This window comes from Elgaria multicarinata, chromosome 6, assembly GCF_023053635.1.
Source record: "Elgaria multicarinata webbii isolate HBS135686 ecotype San Diego chromosome 6, rElgMul1.1.pri, whole genome shotgun sequence".
Classification (NCBI taxonomy): domain Eukaryota; kingdom Metazoa; phylum Chordata; class Lepidosauria; order Squamata; family Anguidae; genus Elgaria; species Elgaria multicarinata.
This window is the reverse complement of record NC_086176.1, coordinates 76,565,784-76,590,409: the sequence shown is the minus strand read 5'-3', so window position 1 is coordinate 76,590,409 and position 24,626 is coordinate 76,565,784. Positions and strand designations below refer to the sequence as shown.

At 37.7% G+C, this 24,626-nt stretch overlaps 1 protein-coding gene across 1 annotated transcript in view; it reads left to right on the top strand.

Annotated features, from left to right (window-relative positions):
* Positions 1 to 24,626, top strand: part of ADGRV1 (adhesion G protein-coupled receptor V1) — a 319,443-nt gene that overhangs the window by 87,283 nt on the left and 207,534 nt on the right. Inside the window, exons 35-53 of the mRNA XM_063129627.1 lie at positions 2,269 to 2,399; positions 3,400 to 3,499; positions 4,017 to 4,196; positions 5,377 to 5,540; positions 6,192 to 6,285; positions 7,755 to 7,833; positions 7,964 to 8,102; positions 10,215 to 10,356; positions 11,992 to 12,254; positions 13,656 to 13,831; positions 15,205 to 15,329; positions 15,613 to 15,779; positions 16,070 to 16,207; positions 17,190 to 17,297; positions 19,369 to 19,621; positions 19,872 to 19,994; positions 21,079 to 21,301; positions 22,359 to 22,563; positions 24,346 to 24,492. Coding sequence (XP_062985697.1) covers positions 2,269 to 2,399; positions 3,400 to 3,499; positions 4,017 to 4,196; positions 5,377 to 5,540; positions 6,192 to 6,285; positions 7,755 to 7,833; positions 7,964 to 8,102; positions 10,215 to 10,356; positions 11,992 to 12,254; positions 13,656 to 13,831; positions 15,205 to 15,329; positions 15,613 to 15,779; positions 16,070 to 16,207; positions 17,190 to 17,297; positions 19,369 to 19,621; positions 19,872 to 19,994; positions 21,079 to 21,301; positions 22,359 to 22,563; positions 24,346 to 24,492 — 2,957 coding nt within the window. The remainder of the gene's footprint in view (positions 1 to 2,268; positions 2,400 to 3,399; positions 3,500 to 4,016; positions 4,197 to 5,376; positions 5,541 to 6,191; positions 6,286 to 7,754; positions 7,834 to 7,963; positions 8,103 to 10,214; positions 10,357 to 11,991; positions 12,255 to 13,655; positions 13,832 to 15,204; positions 15,330 to 15,612; positions 15,780 to 16,069; positions 16,208 to 17,189; positions 17,298 to 19,368; positions 19,622 to 19,871; positions 19,995 to 21,078; positions 21,302 to 22,358; positions 22,564 to 24,345; positions 24,493 to 24,626) is intronic.

Genomic DNA, 24,626 nt, shown 5'->3' with positions numbered 1-24,626 from the left:
AATCATACTCAAATATGATTAATCACTTCCCTTGTTACTCTGATAAACAGATGCAGGAAACAGGAAAAAGAGTGTGGTTTTCGATGAATTGATGGGTTTGAATTTGTTTTAATCTAGGTATATTCTTTCTTGGGTTTAACTTAATATTTAGATAACAAACCTATGCAATCTATTTTTTGGCCATTAAAAATTTAACAGTAACTGCAGATCTAAATTTATGTTCTGCCCATATTACAAATATAGAGCATCTCATGTGAAAATTCATGTATCCATGGGTCATGTTACTTCCAGTGCCCTACAGCAGGGATAGGCAGAAAGTATATCTTCAAATGATTTGGACTCTACTTCCACCATTGGCAGGGGCTTCTGGGTGTTGAAGTCCCAAACATCTGGAGATTGACCTTCTGTCCCCTCCTGCCCTAAGGTACATATTTCTTTATTACTCGAAGTTCTGCAGTTATCCCTGAGCTCTGTGCACTCTGAGCTTAAATAAATGTGTAAACAGCATTCATTACCAAGAAGAGCTAAATTGTGGCCAGTATACTGTATGCAAACTGAGCTAATTTGTATCTATTCTCAATTTATTCTGTTTTTCCTATTGAGGGGAGGGGCAGTGAATCCCAGTCCCTGATCATTGGAAATCCCGGTCAGCCTTCTGCACTCACATCAGTTTTGAGATTTCACAGTAAATTCTTATCTCTGCAGCCTTAAAGGACAGAAGCTTGCTTTAAAAAAGGAAGCTGGGATTCTCAAAGTCTGCATCCCAGTACCAAATATTGTGATTGCAGAGTGTGTTTCTGGCATTACCCCGTATGCATGGCCTGTTTATAACAGCGATTTGTATTTATGTGAATTTAAAGAGTTTAATAACTTCCTCCACCCTTTTTTCAGAATTTCAGAAAATATAAATATCTAATTAATAAAAAAGTGCTTTCAATAACGATGCACTATGCATCTAATTTATAAAGTAAAAGCTTCTCTGCTATATACTGTACATCTTCTTTCCTTTGGACCATGCAATACTATATGTACTGCAATACTGTATGTACTGGCAAACTGAAACATTGTGCACCTGAGAAATACAGTAGTAATACATTGGCAGCATAATTATGGCAGGGACATGGGTTTTCTGCAAGGCAAAATCTTCAGTTGCTTTTGTTTTTACATGAGGAAAGATACATTTTGTGTCTTAATTTTCTTGTCAGCTTATTTATGCACATTACAATCTATGCAATCCTTAGTTTATTTAATAATATCCATCAATAATACTTGTTTGGTTTATATGATCCTGGATGCAAATTCAGTACAATATCAGAAGAAAAGAAACTTTTTTTGAAAAGAAGTAACCCGTGCTGCCCTAATTACAAAACTATGCTCCTTTAAAAATCATGGCCAGGCAGAAAACTAGTGTTCCTGACTTACATGTCATGCCCTTATAATGTGTATGTATTACATCTCTCTCCATATATATATTCACATACCAAAGTGTGAATGAGCAGTATCTATGCATGTGGTATGTTAAACACAGGTGACTATTAACTTCTTGTGAATTCTGTCCTTGGAATTAAAAGAGAATTTTAACACTGATGATATCATGTAAGTTTTAACTGAAATAAATGGAATCATCTTTCTGCATGCATTGTGTAACATTCCTCTACAGCGGAATGTTATACTCTATGTGTATTTCTTGTAATTGAACCATTTTAGGAATTAATACGAGATAGCTAGTACATACAGCATTTAGTTTTTCTTTTTATATTATTGTTTTTATACTTTGTTTGTTTGCATATTCTGATGATAATTTACTTATAGTTATGCTTATACTTCAATTCTCAGCATGCATTTTATCCATTCTTTCTCTACTTTCTAATATGAAACTAAAGATAGATCTTCAAGTTTTAGCATTTGGGCAGTTTGGGGTCCTCTTACATTAAAATAGTTTGCTGAATTGGACCTCTAAAGCAAGGCTTTCTATAAACATATGTTTGAGATTTTGCTTTTTAAGAATGCTACTGCGATTATTTTATTTGCTGTTTTGCATGCATCAAAGTCTTTTAAAACCAATTCAAGAAACAACTCACCAGAAACGTCCTATGTGCATTTGCCATTGAGATAACTTGGAGCTGTTTAAGAATACATTGGTATAGTTGAGAGACTTCCATTTGTTACAATGGGGATTACAAAAAGAAGTTCATGGAAGGCTAGATACAAAACTGATTTCTGTTTTCCTGTAGTAAGTATTAGTTTGTGCTTTATTTTAATTTCTAGGAGAGGTATTGCAGTTTCATGTGCTAAGGACAGTACCAGGAGCTGGGAATGTCACTGTTGATTGGAAAATTGTTGGGCACTACCTTGAACAAAACTTTGGAAAAATTTCTGGCATGCTCTTTTTTTTGGAGGTAACTACAACCATTTTTCGTTGTTGTCTTTGACATGAATGGCTGCAGTGAAGCAGGAACAGATGAGCCAAGAAGATTTATTCCCTTATTTGCAGTGCAATGCTTTACATGTGTACTTAGAAGTAAGTCTTATTGATTTCAGTAGGACTTACTCCAAATAAGTGTGTATAGGATTGCAGACCTTACTTGCTTACATCCTTTTTTATGAACACAGTGGAAAGGTCTTCAACAGGGCAGGGAGGGAGTAGTTTGGATGCTGGTCAGTTCCATACTAAGGCTAGAGAATATCCCTGGACTACTAATGTCTCAATGATCCTGTTCAGATGACATGCTAAGCCATGGTGGGTAGGCATTTTGAGTAAAACATTGGGCCTCTTCAGACAAGACTTCAGGCTCTGTGGTTAGCAAAAATGTGGTTCTCTGGGGCTAGCAATAACCACAAGTGTGTGTGACATCACAGCTGTCGCACACAACACTTTAAGCCACAGTTAGAGCCGCTAATCCTGCTGCAGACGGTCTGACTGTGATTAGTGAGTGAGCAGGGTTTAGCAAAATGCATCACACAAGAACCTTAAACCCTGCTTCTTGACCAGGAGGGTTTAAGGTGTCTTCTGAACAGGCCTCTTATGGCTTAGAGTGTTGTGTGAACCATTCCTAAACAAGGTGGCTACATAAACATGGTTTAAACATGCTCACTAACCACTTGCTAAAAGGAGTTAACAGCCTAACCACAGTTTAGAGTGTTGTCTGAACAGGCTCCAAAGCATTATGCTGGGAAGGAGGTGTAAAAATTGAATTCACCTTATATCCAGAAGCAAGAAAATCTGTTTCTACTTGCATGACATAGCATGCTTTTCATAACATTGCAAGGCCAGCCTTTGCTTGTGATGAAACACAGCTACAGGAGACAAGGGGCTGTGGAATTATGTAATTGAACTGAAAATACCTTACTGTTCATAGAACACAGTTTCCTATAATAATTTCTGCCTTTAAATAACAGGGGTTGTTGAATGCAACATTTCATGTTCACCTGCTGGATGACCATATTCCTGAAGAAAAGGAAGAATATCAAGTAATCCTGCATAACGTTAGAACTCAAGGTAACATAGTTATACTGGAGAAACATAACAAATTAGAACTAGTCACACATGAAAACATATTACTTGATTATGCAGCATTTTGTGATTGAGGTGATATGAAAGCTCTGTCAGTCTTGTTTGATCTGTGATGGCTTATTCATGCATGCAAGTCATCACTTGAAGTTACAGTCATCAAATAAGGAAGATACATGTGTGAATAGCGCAACATAAGAATGGCAGAAGAACCTTGTTGAATCAGTCCAGGATCCTCTTCCCCATCACTCTATCTTATGGTGGCAAATTCCATTGTTTAACGATGTGCTGTGTGAAGAAGTGCTTCATTTCATCTGTCCTAAATCTCCCCCCAATCAGCTTCATGACCTTGGGTTCTAATATCCTTTCTTATTAAATCCCTTGATTAAATTATAGACTTCACAACATCTTCAAACAATTGAATTGATGTTATAGCTGTTTGAAAAAGGATGTATTCCTTAGCATGGGCATTCTGTTAAACATAGTCCATTGATTTATTTTTCAGGGGTCAGTTCTGCTGGAGTTGCAATCCTGGACAGCCAAGGTTATGAAGCAGTTTTGACAGTAGAGGCTAGTGATGAACCACATGGAGTTCTCAATTTTGCTTCTTCATCCAGAGTTGTTTTGGTCCAAGAGGGGAACAAAACCATCCAGCTTTTCATTAACAGAGAATATGGATCTCTAGGTCTGTATACGGAGAAGGTTGGGTTCTAAAAACTAGGTAGGCACACACCTTCCTTTTCATCTCAAGACGCCCTAAAGTACTTTATAGTAAATCACAAAACAAGTGAAGTATTCAGTAAAACAAATTGCACCCAAAAGCAGAAAACAAGTAAATGCATCAGCATGCAGACACCTGGAGAGAAAGAAATCCTGAGACACTGTGGAAGGAGTCTCATAATTGATATACCACTGCAGAAATGCCTCTGTTCTGCGCATTTAAATTTTCAGCTACCCAAGGGAAAGGAACAGAAAGAGAACCTCACTTGCCAATCTCAAAGATTAGTAGGAATGAGAGGAAGGTTCATATCTACAGTATTCTGTAAAGTATGCTAAGCCCAGGCTCTTTAGGGCTTTGTAAGTGATAATCAGCAGCCTCAATTGAATTAACTGGCAGCAAGTGCAAATGGTCAAGCACTCATGTCACGTGATCTTTAAGTCTGCTTCCTGTTAAAAGATGGGCTGCTATGTTTTGCATCAGCTGCAGCTTTTAAACATTAGGGTGAATGGTAGTAAGTGATTGATCACAAAGGCTTTCCATTGTAACGTCTTCATGTTTTTGAATGAAACATTTGGAGCATTGCTTCCTAATTTCAGAGGGTTTTTTTTTTTAAAAAAAACATACATTCAGTCAGTTGCAGGTAATAAACTTGGAGCACTGTGGCTGCAACCAAATCATAATAGCCAACTCAGTTGTTCCAAATACCACTCCTTCCTTACTGAAAACGGCGCCATCCACAGACAAGGGGGAGATAGCAGCAGGGAGAACACAATGTTTTGCAGGGGTACAAAAAAACTTCAAATGAAAAATTGGCAGTGGGAAGCGGAGCCAGTGAGTACTGCAGGAATGCAGAGTGACTGTTGCAGGAGGTAGGGTGGGGAGAACCCATTACCCAAAGTGGGAGAGGGAATGGAAAAGAGAATTCCTGAAAAGGCATGGATGGAACCCTGAACAGGAGCTCTTCACGCTGCAACATTTAATTCCAGCTCTTCCTTATCAGGTATACATTTTAATAGAATGGTGACTTTAAATCATTTTCTGCATCTCTCTCTTCCCTATAGAATATGCTGTTGTTTCTTTTTACGTTTTACCTGAACTCGATTTATTTTTGTTGGCCAACACCCTTTTGTTTCCTGCTCACCAGGTGTTATCAATGTCACTTATACAACAGTTCCAGGATTTCTTGGCTTAAGGAATCAGACCACAGGGACCTTGGCTGAACCAGGAGTTGATTACATACCTGTATCAGGATCATTGCTTTTGGGAGAAGGTGAAACATCAGCTGTCATCAATGTTACTATTCTAGAGGTAAATCGTCTATTCATTCAACAATGAAAAAAATAGGTTTTGATTTTGATAGATGCAGGATTTATGCCATAATTTCTGAAATACATGTTTTTGGTTTTAGTTTTGCGCTAATGATTGGTTTGAAAAGCCAAGGGTACTAGTTAATCACAGACAGAGAACTCAGATTGATAAGAATGGGGTAAATCTGCTACATTAGGCTACCTTCATTATAAGTGTGGTTCAGTTCAGAGCCTTCAAAGTGAATAATGGGTTGCTTTGTCTTTCCCCCCCTTTCCATCTCTTGGCTATGGTACTTGTAACTGTGCAGTAAATCTTCACTATTGGAAATGGGACTTGTCACTATCAGTTTATTTGAAAATATATAACCCTTCATTTTAAAAATATGACATAAAGATCTACCTGAGTCTAGTTAATTACTTTTTTGGAGAAATACCTGGTGTAATGCATGTTTTAAGGCAGCTTTCCCCAACCTGGTTCCCTCCAGATGTATTGGACTGCAATTCCCATCATGATGAGAGTTGTAGTCCAATACATCAGGAGGGTGCCAGGTTGGAGAAAGCTTTCTTAAGGTTTGGAATGAACCTTTGCAGGTTCTGAAATATTTTCTAAAAGACAATTAACTGGAGCATTTATTGTATTACTGTTTTGCAGGATGATGTGCCAGAGCTTCAAGAATTCTTTCTTGTTAATTTAACATCTGTGGAGCTCATCATACATCCTTTGACATCTTTCCCACCCAGACTTGGTATAAATTTCACATATTTGCAGAATTGCCTCACTGATTGCTTATATCTAGTAACATACACTATGACTTTGATATCTTTTCTTGCACTAGCTTTAATAAATACAGAAATATCTCTTAGCCTCCTTGTGCAAGCTTTCAAAAGTCCCTTAGGTGTACTGAGAAGTAGATCTCATGGGCTGTGTGAATTATTGTGAATTAGCAGGATTCGTTTCATGTGTTGTCTGTACCCAGGATCCAGGCTTGTTCTCCCTTTACGAGCCGGAATCACCAACTGTGGTTCTTGATTTATCATGGCAGGATCCCCGGCTTGTACAACATTTCCTAGTTTTTTAAGTGGTTGTGCTAGCAAGGAAGAACAAAGCAGCACAGCTCATTCTTTTTTCTTTTTCTTTTGCTCATTCATGTCAAGCCAGGATTCTCTGGAATCTTTAGATTACTGTAAAAAAAAAAGAAGTCAAAAATTGCTATGACAGACAGAGAGCTGGGCAGTCAGACGCCAAGGTTGTGGGGTCTGCCTGTGGCCTTGGGAGTGGGTGGCAAATCCAATATACCCCTATGTCTCCTCAGACAGTTTCTGAGGAGCCTTAGGATTGCTCTGTTAGTCTTTTTAAGTTGCTTTTGGCCAGCTAAAACTTTTTGCACTAAATTGGATTCCACTGGGCTAAATTAGACTTAAGAACATAAGAAGAGCCATGTTGGATTAGACCAAAGGTCTATCTAGTCTCTCACTCTGTTCACGCAGTGGCCAACCAGCTGTCTATGGAAAACCCACAAGCAGGAGATGAGTGCAACACCACTGTCCTGCCCATGATCCCCACCAACTGGTGTATATAGGCTTACTGCCTTTCAATGGCATATGTTTCATGCTGCTAATATTAAGCAAATTTGTTGTTACATATCTCTAATATTTTCCATTTGGCCTCCTTTATTTGCATGCATGTAGATTTGACTGGGTTAATTCATTACAAACTGAAAGGTAAATTAAACAAAAAAATACCATGCTAATTTGCTTGAGATGTGTTTGTTAGAGATAGCATAGAGAATAGGTAGGCCTGTTGTAGAGTTTTTGTTTGTTCGTTTTTTACTTTGTTTTTTTTTAATTAAACTCTATTTAACAGCCTGTTGTATAGTTAGATGTCTCTCCCCTTTATTCAGTGAGGACAGTGTCTCTGCATTTAAAATGGCTAAACACATATACTTTATAGATTAATGTCCCTATATCACCTCAGGTGCCTTTGAGCAGAGTGGTAACTTATATTACAGTAAATTATAATTTATCATAAATATAAGGATGGTAAATTATAAATAAAATAACTGTTGTTGTTATAATATCATCATCATCATCTCATCTAGTATTCTGGAGACATATGTACCCTGTTCTGTATATTTCTAAAACATTTGTTCATAGCTCCTAAAGAAGTGCTTTAAATTGTATACGATTAAAAAATAAAGAACTATTTTCTCTTTAGATGTAGATGGTTTGGCAGCACAGATAATTATTGATGCAAATGATGGAGCAAGAGGAGTAATTGGCTGGCAAAACACAAAGTAAGTTCCATGTTCATTTAAGATAATCCATTGTTTTCAGTTGCTTGAACACATCATTCCTTTGTCATTGCAAGACCTATGCTTATTGCCAATAAATATAATGAGAGGGCTTTTCTTTTTTCCACCCCAGTTTTGAAATAAGTGAACTGAATGGAAGCTTGATGTTAGTGGTGTTCCGGGACCGAGGATCTTATGGTAATGTGTCCTTGTTCTTGTATGCTCAGAATCTGGAAGCACAGCAGGGACTGGATTTTAATGTTTCCTCAAGGGTAAGAACAAACCATGGTACAATACTTTTCACCATAACACCAGACAGCAACATTTTGCAGAGCTAAACTATAGCCAGATAATATATCTAGTCAGAATTCCTATATTCTAGACATTGGGAAGAGGAGAAGGAAGAATTGAGATTGCTTCCACAAACACAGTATGCCAAGAGCAAGCAGAAACATTTTGATAAGGTCCAAGGTCTATTGCATTTTGAACCCTTGTGTCGTAGGCATGCCCATTCCCTCTGGCATTCGCACGTGCTGGCAAACTGACACGATATACTCACATCAGTGAGACTTCTTTTTATTGAGGGAATCACATGGTAACAAGCGTCATGGTTATATTCTCCAAACAACACCACTTAAAGCTGAATGTTGGTCAGAAAGCTTTAGGCTTCTTTTTCTGATACGATCCTTCAGGTGATCACTCGGAGGGTGGGTTAGGGTTAGCCACTATCCTATTTGAGCATCTCCAGACGCCGCACCTCAGGGGATATGGCTAAAGCCTAAACCAGATCCCAGGGAGGGGGAAACACTTATGCTCTGAGCCCCCAGAGCTGGGCAGAGAAGAAAGGTCTTGCACCATCAAACATAGCCTGCTGAATGCTGAGCTGACAAGATAAGCATGATCACAGGGAAGGTAAAACCTCAGGCACAAGAGTCCCATCCTTCTGCTGAGGACTGGCAACTCCCTGCCACCTAGGCCAGACCACAAACACACAATCCACAGCAAATGCAATTCCAAGTCTATGAAAAGCCTCCCAATACTTTCCATGGCACAGTTCTTAGATATCCAAAGTCCAAATAGCAAAGCATCCATGTGCAGAGTGCTTTCAAAGTCCCAAGCAGAGATGGAATCCAAAGCAGGAGGGATTTCAGGCCTTGTGTCGAGAGATGAATCCTAGCAAAGCTTATTGAGCTTTGCACCAGCATTTAAAGCCTATTCAAAGCCACATGATAGACAGGTCCTCTGACCTGTAAGCCATGCCCATGTGACATTCTATAACTATTTGCTAATAAATCTGCTTACATTGTACAAGACCTCTGCTCTTGTACCTATATCTGACACCTTGTGAGATGACAAATCCATGTAGGATGAACACACACGAACATAGAGCGAGCAGAAATGGAATCATGTCCATCCTCGACCTCCATGCAATAATCTCAAGGTCAGAACAGAGCCTAGATTTGTATGACTTTTATGCGTGTGATCAGGAACCCTGCAAAAATGTAGGTTTCCTGACTGCATGTAGAGGTCCTGTAAGGAAGGAAGGAAGAATCAGTCTGTTTCTGGTCTATGTCAGTTTCACATGGTTGTACCTATTTACACATTAATACACAATTTAATTTTTTAAAATCTGCATGCAAATTTATGCATAAATAGTATTTAAATATGTACTTTGAACATATTTTTCACAAAATACAAATTTCTGAACATATTTTATATTTTTATATTTTATGCATGCATTTTATCATAAAATATACATTTTAAAACATATTTTGGTAGTTTTTTGAGCCAAGAACTGCATTGCAAAATTTAGGGAACAGCTAAATCCAAAGGATAAATTGTGTTCCTATCCACATATTAGTCAGGCAGGTCAGTTCTCATAGGAATTCACATAGATTAAATTCCCCACACATCCCTACCTGTAAGTATAGAAATTGAACACATGTAGGCTCAGTTCTGAACTTTGGATGAACACTTGGAAGTCAGAAGCTGGGGCAAGCATGTACCACCCAACTCCTCATTTGACATCCAAAAATGGCTTATTCTGGGAAACATCTAGCTTACACTATTTGCTGACTTTTCCTGTTGCACAAACAGTAGCGCAAGCATTATTGGACCACTTTGTAAATATAAGACCAACTAGTGGCAAGTAGAGTTGGATTCTCCTCTTATGCATAGTTCAGAACTTGGTTTCTGCAAATAATGCATCATTATTTGTGCTCCTGGAATGACACCATTGAATATGATCCAATGCTTCTTAATTCTTACTGTAGTTACTTTTTAAAAGTCACTTAGGATTTACATCTTTGCTTACATTATAAAAAAAGTATTGAACTTCAAAACATTGCTTTCTAAAATATTGTGCCAATATGTTTTGTTACTAGACTCTTTATTTTGATGATGGAGAAAGGTATAAATATGTTGATGTTATGATTTTTGATGATGAGATTCCTGAAGGGAATGAAAGATTCCAGCTGATTTTAGCAAACCCCTCCCTTGGATTGGAGTTGGGAGAAAACACAACAGGTAATATTAACTAATCTTGAAACAACTTCTTTATATTTTGGTTGCAAAATGACATTCTATAAACCACCATTAGTAGCAATGGATAACTATGCATTTTTTCTGTAAAACCAATAAATCCTAACTAGAGAATAATTTAACTACCAAATTGCTCGAGTATTTGTGAACAAAGAAGCAATAGTAGACAATCTACTGCATTGTTTTGCAATTGGCTGTGTTGCATGCAGTAATATTTAGTAGTTCAGTTGCTAAGTGCATCCTGTTTCAATTACACCACAGTAACAATAACTATGCTGGGCTAGATTGGCAGGGGGTTCTGTCCCTCTTGCCCCCTGTCGGCAGGGAAAATAATCAATGGAGCCTGCCACACAACACAATAAGCAACGGTTGTGCAGAAAAACAACTCTGCAAACCGTTGCTTATTTTTTAAAAATAACTAACTGTGGCATGTCCCCCCCCCCCCCCAACAGATACACATTAGTCAGTGGGAGACTATTTAAGCAATAGTTGATTAAATAGTCCACCGTTGACTAACGTGTCATCCGAACTGAGCCAGATTCATGTTACCTACCATAAGCAACAGTAGTGGAATCAATGAAATACAATAGATATACTCACTTTATGGCTCTAGCACAATTACTTCCTGACCTTCAGCATGTTTCATGATTCACTGAAATCAGTTGGACTTCATTCCATATAAGCATGTATTGTGGCCTTGGCTATAAATCCCACCAATTTCAATACAACTTTTTGTCAGTGTATTCAGAATGAATATTTTGAAAATGCCTAATTAGCTGAATTTATTTTTGGCTGGACTGTGCCTGAAGAATTTTGTAAAAGACCCATCTTATTTAATTATAGCACAAATCTTATTTGAATGTATTAGAGATGAAAGAGGCAGTTGTGGAGTGATTTGAATAATGATTCCATTAAAAAAGGGGGATATGTCTCCCACATAAAGCTTGTTCCCTTTCCAATTCATATTTAGAACTTTAAGATCCTTACATAAATGTCTCAATTTAAATTAGGTACCATTTATGAGGAAATCATATGCTTAAAGCTGCAGTCCTATATCAACTTTTTATTTATTTGTTTATTACATTTGTATATCGCCCCATAGCCGAAGCTCTCTGGGCGGTTTACATAAGATTAAAACATTTAAAAACAATATACAAAATTTTAAGCTTCAAAAATATACAACATACACAGAAACATACATTTAAAACTAGTATAAACAATTTTAAAAACATATGGGAGTAAGTCCCATTAAACTCAGTGAAACTTACTTCTGAGGGAACATGGATAGGATTGTGTTGTAAATATTGCACAGACCCCCATTTAATCATAATAAAGATTATGAGAATCAGTATTAATTTGGGGCTATGTGACATGATACCTGTCTTTTGGATACTGTTGGTTTTATACTGTTTTTTATGTTTCTGATGGTTTTTAAATTTTGTATACTTTTAATGTTTACCATTTTTAATTGTTGTAAACCACCCAGAGAGCTTCGGCTGTGGGGCGGTATATAAATGTAATAAAATAAATAAATAAATAAATTTTCCTCCTGCATATATCATATATAGATAAGCTGATCCTAGATGCATTGTAATCATTCGATTCATTTTCTGTTCAAAGCCACAGTTACCATCCTTGCCAATGATGATGGCCATGGAGTTTTGTCCTTCAACAATAGTGAACATTTCTTTCTAAGCGAACAGACAGCATTCCATTTGATGGAAAATGTTGCAGTATTAACTATTATCAGGGAACCTCCGCAGGGAATATTTGGGACTGTGACTGTCCAGTATCTTGCACGAGAGATCAATTCTTCTGAAGCATCTGTAGATTTGACCCCATCACAAGGCTACCTTGTTTTAGAAGAGGGAGTGAGATTCAAGGTAATATGCAGGTAGTTATTACAGAACGGAAGAAATTTTGTGTGATTTTGTATTAAGGTGTATCTCATTGCTTATATAGGGGGAAATAAAAAGTAAAATAATGTTGCAATGCTACACCCACTTACCTGAGAGTAAGCCCCATTGAAATCAATAGATTTCTTCTGAGAAGACATGTTTCTTCCTCTGAGAAGACATGTCTAGGATTACAGCCTAAATAAACATACAACAGATGTTTGTTTGCTTTTAGTGAACAAGGAGAAATTATTGCACAGCATGGTTTAAAAGCTAGTTTTCATATATCCAAAATGAGTTTGTAGACTGAGGGCTCATCTACACTAAGCAGGATATTCTGCTATGAAAGTGGTATATAAAAGGCAGGGGCAACACTACTGCTTTATAGCAGTATTTACACTACTGCTCTGTAGCGGTACTGAAGTGCACTGACAACTGTTGGGGCCCATGAGACATCTACACCAAGCTGGATATAACACTATGAAAGTGGAATGAAAGCGGTATAGTATGTGTCATAGGCCCCTACAGTTGTCAGTGCACTTTAATACTGCTATAAAGCAGTAGTGTGGCTCCTGACTTTTATAAACCACTTTCATAGTGGAATATCTTGCTTGGTGTAGATGAACGATGAGAGTACAATTTTGGAGTGTACCACTTCAGACTGCAGGTGGTATGAGGAACATATTTTGAAATGTAAAAAGCAAAACAAAAACCCTAATGCTGTAATTCTATACACTGGGAGTATTGAACCCAGGAAACATGTCTTGTATTGGACTCGACATGTGGTAAGTCAGCACATTAGAGAAGGACCTTTAGTGCACTTCCTAATGTGCTAGTTTAATACATACAGGGTTGTTTCTTACATCGTAGTCATTGAAAAATGTGATATATACCCCACTGACAGAAACGATACATTCCAGAACTCTACCATCACATTATGTAAAATGCGTGGAACAGCTAGGGTAGCCCTATGCAAGACAGGATAGGGCTCTTGCCCCTGCTGACATTATTCCCCCTTCTTCACAACTGTTAATGGTACAGGAGCTTTGTCCTCTTTTGCATATGGCCAACCTAGGAATAGATCTAATTTAAAACAGTAAAGGTGGTACTCATCTATTTCTGTTTCAGCGTAATAAGTCACACCAACACTTTATCATTGCTTGTGAGTTATTCAAAATTATTCTATTTCTCTCCAGTTTGGATATCTACTAATTCCCTATTAATCAGGGCTAAACTATGGATAGACTAAGGGAAAGTACCTAAAGAATTGTGTCCACTGAAGCATTGGAAGTTCAGTGATAATTAACCCTGCGAAACCATTTTAGAGTTTCATTGTTGATTCTAGTGGATGCAATATTTATCTGTTTATACCTTTCATTTCTCTTACAGACTCTGCATATTACTGCCATACTAGATGCCGAACCAGAAATGGATGAACATTTCATCATTACTCTGTTTAGTCCAACTGGTGGAGCCAGATTAGGCACAAGAGTAGAAACTTTGATCACAGTCTTGCAGAATCAGGCCCCATTGGGACTTTTCAGTATCTATCCAGTTTCAAATAGGTATATCATGCTGCTAACCAGTATTATTATTATTATTATTATTATTATTATTATTATTATTTATTTATATAGCACCATCAGTGTACATGGTGCTGTACAGAGTAAAACAGTAAATAGCAAGACCCTGCCGCATAGGCTTACAATCTAATAAAATCATAGTAAAACAATAAGGAGGGGAAGAGAATGCAAACAGGTACAGGGTAGGGTAAGCAGGCACAGGGTAGGGAAAAACTAACAGTAGAAAGTAACAGTAGAAGTCTGCACAACATCAAGTTTTACAAATACAGTAAATACAACTTCTTTGTTTGTTTGTAGATTCTGCATTTTATGTTGGTTTAGTTTTTATTTACTGAAATTTTGTTAAAATATAGATTATGGCTTGGATCCAATGGTGTTGTTCTGCCAGTCGAAAGGAAACCATTGGCATAACAGATTTCCCCTCTCCCCTGTGTGCCTCCAAAATCTGCTCCGGATTATTGGGGACCCATCCAGATGTGATTTGAGGGACCAGATGTGAGCGGAAGTCCCATTGCACAAGTGGACTTCCACTCGTGCAACGTTGGATCCCAGATAAAGGCAGATGCCCATAAACCAATAAGTTGCAACGTATCAAAGATATATCATAAATAAGAAATGAAAAAATCAAATACAATGAAAAGCAACTATAAATGCTGATAATAGTATCAGCGCCTATTTTCATTTCCATAAGTGGATTAACAGTTGCCAGCTCTTAACAATTTTCTGTGTTTTGTCTATTAACTATTCACTTGATGTAGATAACTGTGTTAGCTGCCTTACCTTGGTAATCCACTCTTTAACATTTTGGGATTTCAGCAGTGTTTCAAAATTACAATGTTTGCAGGTCATTGAGTCTTTACTAAAGGACAATGAGATTTCGGGGGGGCCTTACACTCTCCTTCCTTGCAATAGTGGTATATTTTAGAATACACTATTTAGTATTTTTAATATGCACAACTAGTAGGATGAATTAAGATTCTGAGTATCTTGGTGTTCTGTAACTTATAATGCATTTGCAGTATAATTGGCATCTGCTGATGCTTGTTTAAGCTAATTGGACAACTTCGTTGTTAAGGAATAATGCTCAGATTCAGTTGGATACTTCTTGTTTAGCTCAAACCATAGTTTGTGGTTACATCCAAGTGAGCAAACTATGTCAGATTTCTTGTGTACTCAGAAATCTAGCATTTTATATGCAATATGCAGATAGAATGAATAGGCACATTATTATCATTGTTTTTGTTTAATCATATATTTAGTTTTATATTTCCATCCTGCTCCTTAACCCCTCCATACCCCAGTCTGATGAATGACATCCATTTCTTTGCTTTAGTAATGGTCTCTATAACTTTTAGGACAAATTCTCTCATAATTGAAGAAGCCAATGCTACAATCTACTTCAGAGTATCTCGGAGCAATGGGATCAACACATCAGTGAGTGTGGAATGGGAAACACTCTCTGATACTGCATTTGGGATAAGTAAGTCAATTCATGAGTAGGTTTTTAAATCACACATTACAAATTGGCCTAATAAAACAAGGAGAGTATAGTTGTTCTCCATGGTTCTGGGGTTGACGTAACCAGTGTCACTGCTTGTATTCCTAACACTGTTTTGCCTGCTCTCATTTTCCAGGACACACATTTTGCCAAGTTTATGATTATGTACATTTGGGTTGAGACCACCACTTTAGTAACGCAGGTTTCTCTTCCTTTGTTTTCTCAGCCCACACAGTAACTTGTGCGTATTTTCTTTTCATTGCAGAGGGCAGATCACATGTTCTGTCCATCTTACAAAGTTTTCTAGAAGAATCAATATCTAGCTGGTGTTTCTTTATGGCAGGAGATTCTTTATATGGCCTAATGTTGCGAAGACATCCAGCTGTAAATTCCTTAATATACCAATGGCGAGGAGTTTTTGTTCCTGTTGAGGTACAGTGTTAAAAATATATATGCCTACATATTAAAAAATATAATTCAGACTAATCTCAGCATTATTTCGAGATGAAAAAGATTGCAACAACAACTACAGTAAGTTAATGTCATAGTTTGTGCTGTACCTTCTATTCAGTTAAGGATGATTGAAGAGTTCTTTTGGATCCTTCATCTCGCCTTAATAAAATATTATTTTTAAAAAAATAAGTGTTTGGGGGAAAAGCAAATAGGTCATTAACTAGACAGACAGAAAGTACCTAAGGTTAATTTTATGGTTTTCTTCTTAGGAGTTTAGTATTGAGAATCCTCATCGCTGTATTGCATTTCAAATCAATGGCTTGTCCTATCTAGTAATTACTCATGGTGGAACAAAACCTTCTAACAACACTGTCTACTCCTTCACTCCTGGACTCCAGTTACTGCAGGTACATTTTTGCATCATTCAAACTTCTCTGAAAACCCATATACTTATATAGGTTTGGTAGAACATACACACATTGAGCGTGCCTTTTCCTATTATGGAGATAATTTCTCTTGCAGGATGGTCTCGCAAATGTATCAAAAGCATGATGCATCTCAAGATCCAAATAGCCTTCCTAAAATAGTTGGCATTCAATTCCTTATGTCTGTATTATTCCCACAATATTCTCCCTTATGTGTTGTTTCTCCAATTTAAATCACTGCCCCACCTTCAAGCAGTTATTAGCTGTGGATAGAGGAAAAGATAGCTACCTGTATTGTACCTCTCTCTCTTTCTCCCCCCACCCCCAATTCAGTTTCAGTTAATAGCAGCTTTCGATGGGAGGGGTATTCAAACTGGAGAAATGGTATAGGGGGAAAGGTTCCAAAATTATTAATAATAATAATCTCCCAGTACTGTGGTCTTGATCCAGTTAAGTCCCCTCTATGACTGCCTTTAAGTATAAATTTATTTATTTATTTTATTACATTTATATTCCGCCCCATAGCCAACGCTCTCTGGGGTGTTTTACAACAGTTAAAAATGTGTACCATTTTACAACAGTTTAAAATGGTAAACATTAAAAAGTATACAAAATTTAAAAAACCATCAGAAACATAAAAACAGTATAAAAACAACAGGTATAAAAACAACAAAAGGTATTTGGAGATCAGGTCTAGTTTGGTCCTAATTAGAATCTTTAAATGTAGTGGATGAAAAACAGAGAATGCAAAAGAAAATTATGATGTTGAACAAATTTGCTGTGGTGTAGCATATTGCAGCCCATTGATACGTAGGGAAGAGTTGACTGTTTGTGTTATAATTATGATTTCATATTTTCATGTATTTGAATAGTTTTACATTAAACAATATAAGTATTACAGTTAAATTAGATGCATTTCTTTAAGGATTGATTTAGATTGATTCCTTGCTTTCTTTTCTTCCAGATACAGACTATCATGTTGCCAGATAGCACTGATATAAAGTATTTCAGTTTGAACCAAAACCACTACTTAATTATTACAAGTTCTACAGCTGAATCTAAATATCTGCAGGTTGTATGATCTCCGTTATACTTCATGTATAACTTGTGTTTGTTGTTTAGACTATTGAGCTTAACAACATATTCAGAACTGATGTGGCTTATGAATAAAAACAATGTGGCTAATTCAATTGGATGCAATTGGAGATTTTTATATGGCACACTAAAAATGAAACTAGATTGAGATTATTCCTATTATAGTGTTGAAGAGCTTTCAAATTTACAACAGATGTCTACTATAAACAAACGTTTCTATCGTATACTAATAAGTATGGGTTGAATATTGCATGTGTGTTCTTGGATGCCTCTGGAAATGCTTTATGTTATTATGCTTTGTTGGGACACATGTCTCCATAAACAACTGTAAACTACTTCTCCATGGTTAGGGGGAAAGCCCTTCAGGGTCACAAATGCTGGAGGGGGGATTTAGCTGAAGTGCTAGGGGACCTCTCCTCACTCTGGCCCTGGCTCTATTCCCTTGGAGGGCATACTACTGTCAATCTTATGGAGAAACTACCACACTTACTAAAATAGAATGTGTGTAACTTTAGGAATGTAGACTAGGTAGCGGAGTGCCTTTGTAAGGTACGCTGGAGGATGCAACAGACAAAAGAGCTGAGCTTTTCCAGAATATTTTTTTTACTGAAAAATTAGAACAAAAGGCATTTAACGGTTAATTGATGAAGGCTGTCCCAAGAAAGAGAGGAGTAGTGAGGGGGGGGGATGAGAAGTCAGGCAGTGACAAGCCAAAAAGAGTCGAATGTTTATGCTCTGCTATTTTTAGGCAAAGAGGGTACTGAAATGGGGAAATTGGAGGGAAAGAAGAAGAATGAGATAATGAAAAAGGGAGTTACACCTTTTCTTCCTTATGCTCTGTCTGAAACATGGGAAGGGAAGCAGGTATCCTTAGGGTAAATCCAAAGCAGAGGTTAAAAAAGGAGACTTTCTTCAGCCATGACAACTTTGGAGAGATTTGAAGGTGCAGAAAATGAGCACTCAAAACTCCGAGTATACAGCCAAACTACATTTATCCCAGCACAACTGCTGCTGGAATTTACTAAAATTTAGAGGTTCAGAGGTACAAGAAAAACCAAGCCTGGAGCTCAGGCTAAGTTCATCTCATCAATGGCCACTTTCCTGGAAGTCACACTGCTTGTGTGGTCTTAAGTAGTCTTCCTAGAATCTGGGTTTCAGGGTCTACAACCAGTTATATTCTTGGAAAACAAATAATGTAAAAGAACATTGCACAAAATGCAGACCCTTTCTATTAAAAGGAAGAAAGCACCTTGCCTCTTGGCTGGTGTGTTAACAATATGTCTTGAGAAGACACTTGAAAATTCAAGGTTCTCAGTAGCTGCACTGATTGAATTACAAATGGGGGAAATTCATCATTAGCAATTGAGGTCTCTCAGACCTATGTATGCATGGTGAGATATTTCTTGTTCATCTCAGTAGAAAACTGCAAAGGCATTTTGTCCTAGCTTGTTAGGTCATACCTGCTTAGTTTCTGAGCTAAAAATTAGAGTCAAGATGGCCGTGTGAGGTCCCAAAATGGAAGTGGGCTGGCAATCTCTGGCAACATCTATCCAGTTCATTGTTTGTGCATGAGGGAGTAACTCATAACCCCCTTCATTCTATCACATATGTGGTACATTCTTGGCTGCCATTGCAAATTCTGCCTCTTCCAATTTAGGATGGTTGTGGTATATGAAGGAGGAAGTCCTTCTGTATTATGTTAGAAGGGTTTATTCACTTACTAGCAAGGCTGCTAGAGAAGCTCTGTTCTGGGGCAGATTTCATATTGTGCATTTTGGGTTGGGTCAAAAAAGTCTGATTTTCAGACTCACATTGTCTTGGGTTACAATTAACACATTTCAGTTTTCTGTATGTTGTGGAAGGACTGTGACTTTATATTCCCTTGAATTATTCAATTTGTCAATTAGAATCAAGCTTCTTATTTCTTTATGAGATAGAAGAGGCATATCCTGGTTTATCATATCCCAGAGAAACAGTATATTTAGGACTTAATGACATCTGGTTTCTTACAGTCTTAATTGTAACTAGAGGTTTCTCATTTTTCATAGATTTTCCTCTGGGATAATGGCATCTTTGTATTCCATCACCAGCTCTCTGTGAATGGAGTTCTAAGTGTGGATCTTTTCCCCAGGGGAAGTACTACATATCTAGTCATGGCTCCATCAGACTCCACACAACCCTCTCTGTTATACCAATGGTCAGATAACAAATTTAACTTATTTCATGAAGTGCCAATCTATGGAATATCACAAGTCAAAGCCTTGATTTCTGGATCGGACATCTACTTAATTTTTGCAAACGGTATTCATACATACAAGTTCCCATTTGTCATAAATGCATTAAAATTCATCTTGTTACTATGGAAATAGAACCATGAAATGAGAATGGGAGTTCATTATCTTCCTACGACTCTATGGCATTTTCCCCTTGAAAAACAAGCATGTCCTTGGTAGTTTAAAGCACACTAATAATGTTGAATGTACAACATGGACTTTTTCAAAAGGCCAATGTGAAGCTGGTATTCTGCAATTGCTTTTAATTCTCTCCACAGGGCCTAGTAGTGCATGTGAAGTGTTTGTGTGGGAGACAGGGCAATCTTCCTTCAGGCATTTTCAGTTCCTTTCCATCAGAGATGTAAATGAAATCCACACATTTTTTCCACCCTCAGGTTTAGGTAAGTTTGAATAAATAAATAAATAAATAAATCCTTCCGGCTTATTCACAAATGATGTTTTTCCTCCATGGATATCATTTCCACAAAGGCGAAGTTTGTACAAAATGTATACATCATCATGTGTGATAAATGCAATTATGCTTCCAGATCTATTATCCTGGTGCTGGCAGACAAAATTATGGGAAATCCCAGGACTTTCTGGGAGCTGGAGACTACGGTCACAGACTTGTTTTCAGCATTTCCATGTTTGTGGCTGGCTGATTTTGTGACTTGTTTGATTAGTTGGAGGGGCCGTAGCTCAGTGGTAAGATTACCTGCTTTGCATACAGAAGGTCCCAGGTTCAATCCATGGCGTCGCCAAGTAGGGCTAGGAAAGAATCCTTCCACAAAACCTTGGAGAGCTGCTGTTAGTCAGTGTTAACAATACTGGGCTAAATGGACCAATTGTTTGACTTCATTTGAGACAGCTTCCTATATTCCTATGCTCCTAATTACAACCCACCTCAGCCAGGGAATAAGGTCTGCAGGCCTGCCGCTATATTAGTGACAGCTTTTAAAGATTTTGTCTTTAAGAAGTTGCGATACTCGTATATCAGCAAAATGTGAAGGAAGTATTTATTCTGGTATCCAAGTAATTTGAACCTGTGCATTTAAAAGGATAATTAATGGAACTGTTCTTGTTTTGCTGCTGCTATTACTTGATCTGCAATCTGTACGGCAGACTAGTTCTGCATGATATTACAGACCTCAGTATATTAGTTCCATTTTGGTGCTCACTGAACAATATTGAGACCAGGTTTTCCCCATTACTAGTATAAAAAGTCAATATTAGATATAAACAATAGAAATTGTGTATGGAGCAGAACTAGTGTAAATAAAGTTTTTAGCCAAAGTGATTTATCTGGCAGAGCAAGCATTCTATTACAGCTGGAAACTGTTCTTGCTATAAACATAACTTGAACGTTAAGTAAATGTTACATGTAACAAACTTCAAAAGCAAAACTAATCAACTCTTCTTCTTTCAAGGGAAGCGTCTTGAATTTGCCTCTCCAAAATTCTCTTATTCTTATGTTTCTTGATGCAGTACACATACTGTTTGCTGGCAAGGACAAATCAGCTCTCTATTCCTGGAACTCCGAAATAAATCAGTTCTCTCCAGTGCTGGATGCCCCTTCAGCCAATCATATCACCACTGTGAACGTCAGATCTCTTAATTCCAACAAAAGTCTAATTGTTCTGACTGGAGATTCATACTCCAATGTTTACGAGCTGACTTCCGTCTCCAACCAATCAGATTTTATACCAAGGTAGGTTCTGATTTTATCCATCGGCTTATGAGCAGACATAGGGCAGCATCCAGTACTGCTGCTGTAATACTGCTCATTCCATTGCTCCAGCTACAGGCTAGTTCAACAGGAGTTTGTGCTTCCTAACTCATTTCTGGATTAGGACAGGTTAGTGGAGCTCACTTTTGCAAGCTCCGTTGATCTGCCCCATTCCAGAAATGTGTGTTTCTACTTGTTTCCGGTAGCTTTAAGAACTCTTAGGTTCCCATTGCACTAGTGGTGGGTTCCACCATTGAGTGGGCAGCATAGGATATGACCCAAAGAGAACTTTTCCTGTTTTAATGTGTTTAATTACTTACATTTCTAATGTACCTTCATAGCTGCTATCGTCTTGCTGTTTGTTGTAAGTTTATGGGACCCCGATATAATCATTTCCACATGTCAGTTCTGAACCTTTCTTAGGGAAAATACTACAGTCAGAAAACACAGCAGGAATCAATAACTGGGGGGACATTATCTGTGGAGCAGTGGGGAAGCCTAGGAAAGGGTTATTGCGACATAAAGAGCCGAGAAAGAGAGATGATTGCAGAATGACTTAGCACAGGAAGCAGATATAAGATTTCTTTGGGAAATCAGAGGCTCGGCTGAGGCAAGGCCAAGAATTAACTTTGCAGACAAAAGGCTCAGTGAAGTCTCGTGGTTTTGATGTCACCGGGGTGGTGAAACTGCTCTGGGTTTCAGTCAGAACTGTTTCAGACAGTTGAGGACCCTCCAGAGCAGATACGGGAGGGGTGCAGGGAATATTGGTGGGGGGACGAGAGGAAGTGAAAGTCCCATTGCATAAGGGGTCTGCTCGCATGATGTTGGATTTTATCCAATATGTTTCTTGCGATGCTAAGTAAACAAACAAAAACAAACCAGTAAGTGTAATCTTATGTGCCAAATGTAACTACTTTTCACTAGCTGGAAGTTCGATACGTTATTTTTACACGACAAAACCATGATTTTTGCTATACTTGTCTTGAAACAATCAGCCTTTAATCATAATTATGCTGTTCATCTGTGTTTTTTATGCTAGTTCAGGTGAACTGATATTTGAACCAGGAGAAACGGAAGTTGTGATAGCAATCAATATCTTCGATGACAAAATCCCAGAGGAAGAAGAATTTTTCAGAGTATGGCTGAAAAATCCAAAGGGTGGTTCAGAAATTGGTCCTAATGGCTATGTTACAATAATTATACCAGCAAATGATGATGCTCATGGAGTTGTTGCATTTGCTCAGGTAATCTGTATAAGAATATGTGAATGTAACACTTTTTACTAGAGATCTACCAGGCTGATTTTGCCCATTCTTTTTAAAAATGGAAGCTTGAGCAATGTAGGCATGCAGAAAGTTCTGAAAGTTCAGAAGGGTTCAGTGCTTTGGATTTTGCAAGTTGAGTCCACTCTCAGTGGGCTTTGGGCTTAGTGAGTTGAGCCCGCTGTTAGAGCTGTCATATTGGTGGCAGGGATGATGGTGGAGGCAGCGGAGAACGCTCTGAGGTGGCTGAAGAGGAGGAAAAGAAGCAGCCCTCGGAAGAGGGAAGGAAGTGGGCTTAAGGCCTGAGGTGAGGAAGCAATTGTCATTCAGCAACAGCGGGTGTGAGGAAGCGAGGGTCAAAAGTCCTCGGTTGCGTTGAAGGAAAATAACCTCCATACAGCTTCTGGAGGACTGATATAGTGGGAGTCAAGGAACAGTATGTTTTGCCCTCCAGCACTCATGGCAATATGGACTTTACACTAGTACTATTAGAATGTGTTTGCAAACGGCTATTATCAGAACATGAGAACACTTAAATGTCTTATTCTGACACAGAATTATTTAAAGCCACTTTATTTGAATGTAAATAAGTAGGTTAGGTGTAGATTCAGGCCTAGGTAACTTTTTAATAAAATATTGTTCACTGGAACTTGGGAGTTCCCTCCATGCATCAGAACTTGTTATGATATACTTGATACACATCCAGGGTGCCCCCCTCAGTCGAGGCCCTCCCCAATTACCATCCAGAGAGCGGCAGTGGCAAACAGATGGTACATCAGCACCTGGGCCAGCATGGGCATCCCAGGGCCCACCAGCAGCATGGATGCTGCTGCTCACTGCAGAATCCTCTGTTTCTTGTTTTTAAACATTTTAGATTTGAGTGCAGTTGACTAGACATATACATGATTACACATGCTGATTTCATTGTTTATATATAGAAATGTATTATTCTTTTCTACAACAAAATAGTGCTTATTTCCAAGTAGATGTGTTTAGCATCAAGGCAACTAAAGCAAACTCTATTTTATTCCTTTAGTCATGATAATGCTATGATTTAAGTGAGTTTAAAATACAAAAATACACAGGCTCAGAATATATTTTTTTTAGCAAAGAGGTTTTCTTTCTTTCTTTCTTTCTTTCTTTCTTTCTTTCTTTCTTTGTTTTGAAGTATGGCATATGGCAGAGAGGGGAGAAAAAGAATGTTAGTTGCTTCACAATGGAAGTAAAACACATATGTAGCCATCTAAAAGGGAGCCCCATAAAATCATTAAGTCAATGGACTAGAATTACCCGATTACACCACTGGATGTTACAAGAAATTACGTTTATCAATGAAAGTGACCCTTTATTATTGTGGTTCTCACATTTGTATCCCACCCACCCTTTCTCCAAGGAGCTTAGGGTGCTCTACATGGATTACAGCCCCCGCCATTTTATCCACACAACAAAACTGTGAGGTACGCTGGTCTTGAGAGATTGCAACTGGGCCAAGGTCACCTACTGACCTTTACAGCTAAATAAGAATTAAAACTAGAGTGTCTCTAGTCCAGGACTTACTGTTTAGTTGCTACTCCATAATGGTTTCGTGAAAGGAGTGAGAATTTTTGAAAATATCACACTAATTTGTTTGTAAAATAACTTACACATTGATTTGTGTATTAAAAGTGAGGAACCTAGTTTCTGAGTACTGTTTAGAATTTTTATAGCTCTTATACACAAACCTGTGAGGTTACATGTTTTTCTACTTCATTTGTACATTTCTAGAACTCTTTATTTAAACAAGTAGAAGAATTGGAACAAGATACCTTGATCACCTTGAATATTGAACGCTTAATTAGTACCTTTGGACGTGTTGCAGTTCAGTGGGAGGCCACTGGAAGTATTAATGATGTATTTCCAACTTATGGAGTGGTATGTATTTTGAGGAATAAAGGATTAGTAATCTACTTAATTAGTAATCTAATTAATTACTAATTTGCATATTAAGCACAGAAAAGCATACTTGCTAAAAGTTAAAAAGTTAAAAGTTTGATTTGCAAAATTAA